A 12622-nucleotide genomic window follows, 5' to 3' on the forward strand; every position below is an offset into this window, starting at 1 on the left:
TACTGCATTAATATACCAGAGATGGAGACTCGACGCTCACACAGCGACTTCAGACTAAACTCGGACTCGTTTCAAATGACTCGAACTCGACTCATGACTCGCAGTCCCTAGCGTCAGCATATGTTAACATTAGTTTTGTGTGACAATTATAATATATATACTATATACCTGGAACACACGCAGTGGGTAAATGTTACAGCCAGCGTCGTTCCCTACTCCCTACACAGTTTGAAGTTCACTTCATTTGAACATTTTCGTTACCTTTGGATTGGAATCTCACTTAAAATGGTGAAATACCCTACATAGTGCACTTCACAGGAACACCTGGGGTGAATGGAACGCTCCTACAGAATTGCCGCTAATAGTTGAAAGACCGCTTTCTGAACCAATCAGACCGTCTGATTTGAATTTTTAGTAAGAAATGCTGTTATTTGCGTTTATTCAGTTTGCGTCACACAGATTGGCTTTCTAACGAGTTCGTGTTTTACTTCACAACCGGGAAAAGTTTGGAGGTTTTTAATTATAAGCACATTGACAAAATAACGGATTATATTCCTAATGAGACACACGGTTATACATTTAATAGCATCTGGAAGAAAAGAAGCTAAGGTAAGCAGTGGTTATAAATTTTTTTTTTTTTGCTGTGATTTGGATTTTGGTCGCTGCGCTGTGATTTATCGCGCGCTTTTGTTTTGCAATGAAAACAAAACGTATCAGTTTAAGCTCTTAACTGGTACCTTCTTGTTATGGAAATTACATTCATTTGCACAATGACTAGGAAAGTAAAGGAATTAAGTAAAACGGCAAAATACAGTCGCTAAGCTGTTGTTTTTTTTTATCTGAACTTACATATTAGTTGTTTATTTCTACGCTACATTTCCAATATATGTTTTGTGTATATTATATTAGATAAAGATTAATTAATCTTATAAATTCTTATGATTTCACAAGCTTTACGTCTCTGGCACTGACATTATTGTAAGAAATACAGTCACATTATTTTCCACATTAACACAATATTAAATGTTCTTCATATAAAGGTTTTTTAGTTAAAATTAAAAACACAAAGTAATTAAAAATAAATAAAGTAAATAAAACCAGGTAACAAATGTGAAATCATAAAATTATTTTCTGTTTATGCTGCTTCACTTATTGCTGTTCAGACTGAAGTACATCAGCTTGGTTCGTCCTCCACTCACAGATCTCCCCATACGGACATGACAAGCACTTCCAGGCCTCCTCGATATCCACTCCCCTGGCCTCTCTCTGACGGGTCCAGTACTCCAGGTAGACCGAAACTTCTTTGCGCAGGGTGGTCTCATCAAATGGAGGCGTCACAGTGCCAATGATGGCACTGGAACTTTGGTGCTGGTACTCGAGCTGAAGGACATCGACACAGGGCAGATCAGAACAAGCCAAAGTGAGGAGAAGAGCGTCCACCAGCTCGCCGACGGTGACCGTCGTGACCCCTACTTTTGCTGCTTGGGTCCTGACTGCAGCTCCAAGAGTCCGGGACGCACTGAGATTGAGGTGCTGTAGGATGTGCTCCTTCTTTACTTCACCTCTCACCAGTTTGTCGAAAAGAAGCTTATATAAGCTCACCTAACACACACACACACACACACACACACACACACACACACACACACAGAGCAAAGCAGGTCAGCACAGGCGATGTAAAAAGGCGAGGTGTGTATATGACTAGTGCAATGTCACATAACTGAATCAGATGAACGGTGGTATACATCGATCAGGCATAACATTATGACCAACAGCCCTGACCAGTCAAAGCATGGACTACACTAGACCCCTACAGCAGATCCTTTAACTCCTGTAAGTTGCAAGGTGGGGCCTCCATGGATCGGACTTGTTTGTCCAACACATCCCACAGATGCTCGAATGGATTGAGATCTGGGGAATTTAAAGGCCAGGTCAACACCTCGAACTCATTGTTCTCCTCAAAGCATTCCTGAAGCATTTTTTGCTTTGTGGCAGGGGGCATTATACTGCTGATCAGGGAATACCGTTTCCATGTAAGGTGTACCATGTATGGTACAAGTCAAAGTAACATCCACATGGATGGCAGGACCCAAGGTTTCCCAGCAGAACATTGCCCAAAGCATCACACTGCCTCCGCCGGCTTGACATCTTCCCATAGTGCATCATGGTGCCATGTGTTCCCCAGGTAAGCGACGCACACGCACCCGGCCATCCACGTGATGTAAAAGAAAACGTGATTCATCAGACCAGGCCACCTTCTTCCATTGCTCCGTGGTCCAGTTCCGATGCTCGCTTTCGCTGGCGCTTTCGGCGGTGGACAGGGGTCAGCATGGGCACCCTGACTGGTCTAAGGCTATGCAGCCCCATACTCAACAAACTGAGATGCACTGTGTATGTGTATTCTGACACCTGCTATCAGAACCAGCATTAACTTCTTCAGCAATTTGGATCAGACCACACGTGCATCAATGAGCCTTGGCCGCCCATGACCCTGTCGCCGGTTTACCACTGTTCCGTCCTTGGACCACTTTTGATAAGATACTGACCACTGCAGACCGGGAACACCCCACAAGAGCTTCAGTTTTGGAGATGCTCTGACCCAGTCGTCTAGCCATCACAATTTGGCCCTCGTCAAACTCGCTCAAATCATTACGCTCGCCCATTTTTCCTGCTTCTAACACATCAACTTTGAGGATAAAATGTTCACTTGCTGCTTAATATATCCCACCCATTAACAGTACTTATTTGCATAACGCAGTATGCCAATTTTCATTTCGCAGAGGTAAGTAATATTGTCATTATGAACACACCTGTAAGCTGTGGCTGACAGCCTGAGAAGAACCAGGTAGAGACGCAGTCCTGCGGGTCTTCAGTTCCTTTAACACCAGCTCCCCCTTCTGGTTATAACTCAGCTCATCAATTACACCCTTCACAAACACACCCTCTACTTCACCCAAAACTGGAAACTCACGCACACACTTTCCTGTGATTGCAAACAAACAAGACACAGGACATCATTTAGTAGTTTTTCTATATTGAATATACACTGATCAGGCATAACATTAAAACCACCTCCTTGTTTCTACACACACTGTCCATTTTATCAGCTCCACTTACCATATAGAAGCACTTTGTAGTTCTACAATTACTGACTGTAGTCCATCTGTTTTTCTACATACCTTTTTAGCCTGCTTTCACCCTGTTCTTCAATGGTCAGGACCCCCTACAGAGCAGGTATTATTTAGGTGGTGGATCATTCTCAGCACTGCAGTGACACTGACATGGTGGTGGTGTGTCAGTGTGTGTTGTGCTAATGGAGTTTTTAAACACCTCACTGTCACTGCTGGACTGAGAATAGTCCACCAACCAAATATATCCAGCCAACAGCGCCCCGTGGGCAGCGTCCTGTGACCACTGATGAAGGTCTAGAAGATGACCAACACAAACAGCAGCAATAGATGAGCGATCGTCTCTGACTTTACATCTACAAGGTGGACCTACTAGGTAGGAGTGGACAGTGAGTGGACACGGTATTTAAAAACTCCAGCAGTGCTGCTGTGTCTGATCCACTCATACCAGCACAACACACACTAACACACCACCACCATGTCAGTGTAAGTGTAATAATACCTGCTCTGTGGTTGTCCTGTGGGGGTCCTGACCATTGAAGAACAGGGTGAAAGCAGACTAAAAAGGTATGTAGAAAAATAGATAAACTACAGTCAGTAATTGTAGAACTACAAAGTGCTTCTATATGATAAGTGGAGCTGATAAAATGGACAGTGTGTGTAGAAACCAGGTGGTTTTAATGTTATGGCTGATCGGTGTATCTGTATGAAAACTTATTTTCTACTTTCAACATTCTGCTAAACACCCACCTGCCTCCAACGTGTGAATCATGTGTAACATATTGACCAGACTCACAGCCACTAAATCATCAGGAGTTTCAACGTCAACTGATACAACATCATGGACCTCCAACTCTGTTAACAGATACACAGCATGTCTATATAGTCTAAGATATCTTAGAAATTATGCCAGAATGGCTTAAAAATGCCATTTTGTCTTCACCTCTTGCTAAATGAATGCTTGCACCAGTCTGCACCTCAGTTCGCTTCTTTTCTTGTTTTCTGATTTGGGGTTTTAGAAAGCCATACTGCACCTTCATCTCACACCAGGTCTGCTCACACAGTAGACTGACACTTAGGTGACGCTTAAAGAAGCGCAGTGGAGGAGGCACGTAGCTGACGGAATGGAAAAAAAATAATGATCAAGATTTAATGACAATGTAATGAAAAAAATATTCTCATAGTCTGCAATACCAAATTAAAAGGGCATCAAAATACAACATTTATTATATGCATTTTTGCAACCCAAAAAATACAATTGTAAATACAATCAGGTTGTTTCACTCTAAACCTAAAATACCCTTGTGGTACAGTGACATAAGAATAGGGATTTCTCAACCCAGGTATTGTGTAATGCATAACATTGTAACCACTTTTCTAATATTGTGTTGGTTCCCCTGATTCATTGAGGCATGGACTCCACTAGATCCCTGAATGTGTGCTGTGGTATCTGGCACCAAGATGTTAGCAGCAGATCCTTTACTCCTGTAAGTTGTGAGTTGGGGCCTCCATGGATCGAACTTGTTTGTCCAGCACATCCCACAGTTGGATCGAACCACACGGGCCAGCCTTTGCTCCCCACGTGCATCAATAAGCCTTGGCCACCGATGACCCTGTCGCCAGTTTACCACTGTTCCTTCCTTGGACAACTTTTGACAGATATTGACCACATCAGACCGGGAACACCCCACAATGTTCTGTGTTCTGCTGTGTACCACTACCAACACTGTTAAGAAGCTGGTAGATGTTGATGTAGCCAATATGATGTAGCCAACATTCAGCAGTTTTATTATTAAAAGGCTTTTCTGCTAAGCTAAAAACAAACAGAAAGATTGGGCCTTTAATTTACATTTTTAACATTAACATCTCAATTGTGGCATTGGTACATAAATACGGACACTTGGCAAATTAAATAACAACAAAATTCATGAAAGGAGATTTTTAACTGTACCATACTGTACCACATGGTCCAGTTGAAAAAGAAAATGTCGTGCAGATCCGGAGTTCTATATTTATCTTTAATGATATTGTCTTACCTGTGAATACTTTTAGAGGTGATAGGGGTCCTGTTATGCATGTCCTGACTTTTGCCACTTTGACTACTGTGTGGTTGAGAGGATTTGTCTGAAATATCAATCATACAATAACAGTCATATTCAAATACTGAACTCATTTGAACTCATTGAATAAAAGGACATATACTGTATATTACATAAAAAATTGACAGCTTTTACAATGCAAATCACTTCTTTTAAGTTGCATTAGTTGGGATCTTTGGGAGATGAAATCAAGCATAAATTTATTAAGCACATTATAAAGTACACCTATCTGGTACATGTATTGATTGTTTTTTTAAGCTAGATGACACTTGGGTGGTGGATCATTCTCAGCACTGCTATGATACTAACATTGTAATGACATGGTAATGTGTGTTGTTCTGATATTCGTGTATCAGTTCAACAGTTTGGAATTTTTATACTGGTGAACTATTCTTCTCCCAACGGGTTCCTTTCGATTGAGAATTGGGGTACAGCCCCCCTTCATTGACAAAAAAAAAATTACTGTATAATTTTAAAGACGACTATATTGTGCCATCTACAGGCCATTCTTGTTATTATAAAACTATACTTAAAAAAAACGTAAAAACAGTAAAAAAAAAAAAAAAAAAATGTACTGTTAATTGTCTCCAACACTGACTAAGTGCACAGAGCAAGATATGGGTAACAGTCAGTATACCCACATAGTTCATCTGTATGGTATGTAATAATCAATTTATGCATGTGCCAGGTAGGTGAACCTAATAACGTATGAATGTATTTGGGGGATGCAACCAAATATAACCTCAAACAGAAAACGAAAGTCTGTTCTTGCACTGTGACGTCAGAACAGGTTTGAGTAAAACTTGCAATTCAAAAGACCTGTGCTACAGAAACCCATGTGTTATTTACTTTTTTTTATCTAGTAATCTCATAACGAAAGTTGTCTGTATTCTGACCAAACCATTATTTCGTACTCAAGAGGTTTCTGACCAAAACCCCACGTCACAAACTTTTTTCTTGATAGCAATCAGCCTTAAGGTTGCAATAAACTATAGGTAGCACATATTGATAGAACTATATTGTATCATACACTATAGGTAGCACATTTTGATAGATGTGAATCTTATCATACACTATAGGTAGCACACCTTGATAGATCTATATCTTATCATACACTATAGGTAGCACATATTGATAGATGTATATCTTATCATACACTATTATACACTATAGGTAGCACATTTCAATAGATGTGAATCTTATCATACACTATAGGTAGCACACCTTGATAGATGTATATCTTATCATACACTATAGGTAGCACATCTTGATAGATGCATATCTTATCATGCACTATAGGTAGCACATCTTGATAGATGCATATCTTATCATACACTATAGGTAGCACATCTTGATAGATGTATATCTTATCATGCACTATAGGTAGCACATCTTGATAGATGTATATCTTATCATACACTATAGGTAGCACATCTTGATAGATGCATATCTTATCATACACTATAGGTAGCACATCTTGATAGATGTATATCTTATCATGCACTATAGGTAGCACATCTTGATAGATGTATATCTTATCATGCACTATAGGTAGCACATCTTGATAGATGTATATCTTATCATACACTATAGGTAGCACATCTTGATAGATGTATATCTTATCATGCACTATAGGTAGCACATCTTGATAGATGTATATCTTATCATACACTATAGGTAGCACATCTTGATAGATGTATATCTTATCATGCACTATAGGTAGCACATCTTGATAGATGTATATCTTATCATACACTATAGGTAGCACATCTTGATAGATGCATATCTTATCATACACTATAGGTAGCACATCTTGATAGATGTATATCTTATCATACACTATAGGTAGCACATCTTGATAGATGTATATCTTATCATACACTATAGGTAGCACATCTTGATAGATGTATATCCTATCATACACTATAGGTAGCACATCTTGATAGATGTATATCTTATCATACACTATAGGTAGCACATCTTGATAGATGTATATCTTATCATGCACTATAGGTAGCACATCTTGATAGATACATATCTTATCATACACTATAGGTAGCACATCTTGATAGATGTATATCTTATCATGCACTATAGGTAGCACATCTTGATAGATGTATATCTTATCATACACTATAGGTAGCACATCTTGATAGATGCATATCTTATCATACACTATAGGTAGCACATCTTGATAGATGTATATCTTATCATACACTATAGGTAGCACATCTTGATAGATGTATATCTTATCATACACTATAGGTAGCACATCTTGATAGATGTATATCCTATCATACACTATAGGTAGCACATCTTGATAGATGTATATCTTATCATACACTATAGGTAGCACATCTTGATAGATGTATATCCTATCATACACTATAGGTAGCACATCTTGATAGATGTATATCTTATCATACACTATAGGTAGCACATCTTGATAGATGTATATCTTATCATGCACTATAGGTAGCACATCTTGATAGATACATATCTTATCATACACTATAGGTAGCACATCTTGATAGATGTATATCTTATCATGCACTATAGGTAGCACATCTTGATAGATGCATATCTTATCATACACTATAGGTAGCACATCTTGATAGATGCATATCTTATCATACACTATAGGTAGCACATCTTGATAGATGCATATCTTATCATACACTATAGGTAGCACATCTTGATAGATGCATATCTTATCATACACTATAGGTAGCACATCTTGATAGATGTATATCTTATCATGCACTATAGGTAGCACATCTTGATAGATACATATCTTATCATACACTATAGGTAGCACATCTTGATAGATGTATATCTTATCATACACTATAGGTAGCACATCTTGATAGATGCATATCTTATCATACACTATAGGTAGCACATCTTGATAGATGTATATCTTATCATACACTATAGGTAGCACATCTTGATAGATGCATATCTTATCATACACTATAGGTAGCACATCTTGATAGATGTATATCTTATCATACACTATAGGTAGCACATCTTGATAGATGCATATCTTATCATACACTATAGGTAGCACATCTTGATAGATGTATATCTTATCATACACTATAGGTAGCACATCTTGATAGATGCATATCTTATCATACACTATAGGTAGCACATCTTGATAGATGCATATCTTATCATACACTATAGGTAGCACATCTTGATAGATGCATATCTTATCATACACTATAGGTAGCACATCTTGATAGATGCATATCTTATCATACACTATAGGTAGCACATCTTGATAGATGCATATCTTATCATGCACTATAGGTAGCACATCTTGATAGATGTATATCTTATCATGCACTATAGGTAGCACATCTTGATAGATGTATATCTTATCATGCACTATAGGTAGCACATCTTGATAGATGTATATCTTATCATACACTATAGGTAGCACATCTTGATAGATGCATATCTTATCATACACTATAGGTAGCACATCTTGATAGATGTATATCTTATCATGCACTATAGGTAGCACATCTTGATAGATGTATATCTTATCATACACTATAGGTAGCACATCTTGATAGATGTATATCTTATCATGCACTATAGGTAGCACATCTTGATAGATGCATATCTTATCATACACTATAGGTAGCACATCTTGATAGATGTATATCCTATCATACACTATAGGTAGCACATCTTGATAGATGTATATCTTATCATACACTATAGGTAGCACATCTTGATAGATGTATATCTTATCATGCACTATAGGTAGCACATCTTGATAGATGTATATCCTATCATACACTATAGGTAGCACATCTTGATAGATGTATATCTTATTATGCACTATAGGTAGCACATCTTGATAGATGTATATCTTATCATGCACTATAGGTAGCACATCTTGATAGATACATATCTTATCATACACTATAGGTAGCACATCTTGATAGATGTATATCTTATCATGCACTATAGGTAGCACATCTTGATAGATACATATCTTATCATACACTATAGGTAGCACATCTTGATAGATGTATATCCTATCATACACTATAGGTAGCACATCTTGATAGATGCATATCTTATCATACACTATAGGTAGCACATCTTGATAGATGCATATCTTATCATACACTATAGGTAGCACATCTTGATAGATGTATATCTTATCATGCACTATAGGTAGCACATCTTGATAGATACATATCTTATCATACACTATAGGTAGCACATCTTGATAGATGTATATCTTATCATGCACTATAGGTAGCACATCTTGATAGATGTATATCTTATCATGCACTATAGGTAGCACATCTTGATAGGTGTATATCTTATCATGCACTATAGGTAGCACATTTCGATTGATCTATATGTTATTATAGCACATATACGCGTTTAACTGAACGAGTCGAAACAGATGTGCGCATGCTCGGTAAGACATCTGATAACTCGACAGGACGCCCCCTGGGACTCATAATAAACTCAAGTACCACAATTATACTCCATATTATTTATTTATTACACTGCATGTCTGTAAATATTGTATTTTCGTATATATATATATTAGATAAATACTTTTGGTAGTATTTTTGATTGCCAGCTATTATACACCAAATTAAATTTAGCTTATTTGGCGAATAAAAACGATTCTAATTCTGAGCCACCAGGCTAATAACAGACCAGTAAAATTAGTACTCAGGTAAAGGTTAAAATAATTCAGTAAATGTTATTTACCTGTGGAGAAATCGTCCAGCGGAATCTGGAGCAACTCCGCGTCACTTATCGCATCCCAGTCTTCATCCGTCTGCTCCATCATCATCACATCTGCCTGATACAACACAAACCCTGCTGCTATCACAAACCTGGGTCTTCCGTACTGATGTGTCTGTTATATAGGTTATGTTTATAAAATGTTCACAAGGTTATATCACTCAAACTGACACACATTATGTCCTAAACGTGTTTGTTTTCGTGGGGCTTGTTTGGACTTGCCAGCGATTAGGACCCGCCCATCCTAGCATCAGCACGCCCCCGATATGCATTGTTTAAATACTTTGATAAATATTACTGTAAACGTGAAGTAATTTTTGTTGAATCCTGTTCGCAATACATCGCACTAAATATTTCACTTGTTTTAGACAGTAAAAGTTCCCTAAAAGATTGTTTTTACTTCGTGTTTACATTCGGCACTATTTCTTTCCTCGCGTGATCACATTGTTTTCATGAGTGATACGGATTCGCGGACTAATCGTCACCTACCCCCTGCCAGACCAATCAGGTGGCGGCTTTTTGGAGCCAGACTCCAAAATGTCTGAACCTGTGTTGATAACATCGAGCAGTAAAGCCGACGAATTTATGGCCAGACGACCTTCAAAAGTGCATAAATGTTGTTATATGCAAAATATGTTACAAAATTACACGCATATAGTGAGATACATTTAAAAACGGTGATTTATTATTATAAAAAGCGAAAATAATATATGTTAAACAGCCTATATTAAACATTTTGATAATGTTCCTATGACGGTGTAAGATCCGTAATATTTTTTATAGGTGTAAACACCCACCAAAGCAACCCCCACCCTATGCCTTCCGCCAACCTGCCAGCCCAGGGTGTTCCTTATTTCCAGTTCTGAAAGTTGGCAACCCCACTTGAACAGTACAATATATTATGATTAGGGTGACCATATGTAGCGTTTAGCCCTAAACAATAACAACAACAAATAAAATAGTTCATCAGCAGAGCAATTTCAACAGAATGTGGTGCTCTCACAGCATTGACAATAACACGCATTTGGAAATGTTTACGCTGTTTCAGAATCAGGGAGATACTTTCACGGCAGGCATGCATTCCATTGATCTGTAGCTGTTGTGATGCGTTGGTGTGAAATGCAAAAACTCCCTCTGCAGCAGTAACAACATCTTCTGTTTAAATGATCAAACATGCATGTTCAATGTCACTGCATTGTTATAAAATTTAACTTGATATATAATGATACTGACATAGGTTGAAGAGTAAAGCGTTTGAGATGTTGATGAAAGATAGATATCTCTTTCATCAAGATATATCTATCTTTCATCAGAAAGAAAGATATCCTTTATTTGTCATATATACATATACAGATGTACAGTACAATGAAATTCTTTCTTCGCATATCCCAGCTGGTGTTGGAAGCTGGGGTCAGAGCGCAGGGTCAGCCAACTTACGGCGCCCCTGGAGCAGACAGGGTTAAGGGCCTTGCTCAAGGACCCAACAGTGGCTACATAGCAGAGCCAGGATTTGAACCGCCAATCTTCCGGTTGATAGCCCAAAGCCCTACCCACTAGGCTACCACAGGCCCAGTTATAAACTGATGTTATAAACTTGAAGCAGAGTACTGTACATGACAAATCAATTTGAATGTAAAATGTCATCTACAACATGATGTTATTTTAAGATTTCATTGTTTATTATGCAAAGCACTAAGTGGATGAATTTGAAATCCATATCTTCACAGTTCAACCACGGTTTGAACAGGTTTTACTTGCATAACTGGGCGGCACGGTGGCTAAATGGGTAGCACTGTCACCTCACAGCAAGAAGGTACTGGGATCGATCCCCAGGTGGGGCGGTCCGGGTCATTTCTGTGTGGAGTTTGCATGTTCTCCCCGTGTCTGCATGGGTTTACTCCGGGTGCTCCGGTTTCCTCCCACAGTCCAAAGACATGCAAATGAGGTGAACTGGAGACACTAAGATAACAACATTTTACAGCAAAAGTGATGCTTCATTGGCAGTTCAGCTGTATTATAATTACAACAGTATATTACAAAAAATACCAAAGACATTTCTACAAACAGTTTTACTTTCTGAATCAATTAAAAAGGCCAAGCCACACGTGATATAAAGATAGCTTTATTGCACAAGGTGTTGGAGTACTCTTTTTTTCTGTTTTGTTTAGTTTCATAGAAAAAAGTAAAGAAAGAAAAAAACCCTGTACAGTTAAGCAACTGAAAATGTAAGCAACTCTTCCATAAAGGTTTAGGAATCCTGCCTGCATAAAACAAATGATTAATAAAAAATAACACCATTTGAATAGTAATATCTTTTCACCATCTGAATATCTTTTCTCCCTATCCTTAAGTAACCAGCAAACCATTAAGAACATGCAATGCAATTTTGTTCAAGGTAGCCAAAAATAGCAAATTAATTAAATATAGTAAATTAACAAACGTAAAAAATGGGTAGCCGTACCCTATTTTAAAACAAAATTATATGTGTGAGCTTTTTTTTATTTAATATATTTTATTCTTCTTCATCCCTTCTCATTTATATATCTTTAATCTTAACTGTGCCCTGGTTTTTCGAGATGTCGAAAATAGTAATCATTTATACAAAAC

At 37.9% G+C, this 12622-nt stretch overlaps 1 protein-coding gene across 1 annotated transcript; it reads right to left on the reverse strand.

Annotated features, from left to right (window-relative positions):
• Positions 1–1111: 1111 nt before the first annotated feature.
• On the reverse strand, positions 1112–10246 carry exo5 (exonuclease 5). The gene is made up of 6 exons (XM_063017093.1): positions 9980–10246; positions 5165–5252; positions 4072–4244; positions 3879–3983; positions 2811–2983; positions 1112–1602 (listed from the first exon to the last, which is right to left on the reverse strand). The coding sequence occupies exons 1-6, from the start codon at positions 10062–10064 to the stop codon at positions 1150–1152; spliced, it is 1077 nt and encodes a 358-aa protein (XP_062873163.1). The 5' UTR covers positions 10065–10246; the 3' UTR covers positions 1112–1149.
• Positions 10247–12622: the final 2376 nt, after the last annotated feature.

The sequence above is a fragment of the Trichomycterus rosablanca genome, chromosome 20 (assembly GCF_030014385.1).
Source record: "Trichomycterus rosablanca isolate fTriRos1 chromosome 20, fTriRos1.hap1, whole genome shotgun sequence".
Classification (NCBI taxonomy): domain Eukaryota; kingdom Metazoa; phylum Chordata; class Actinopteri; order Siluriformes; family Trichomycteridae; genus Trichomycterus; species Trichomycterus rosablanca.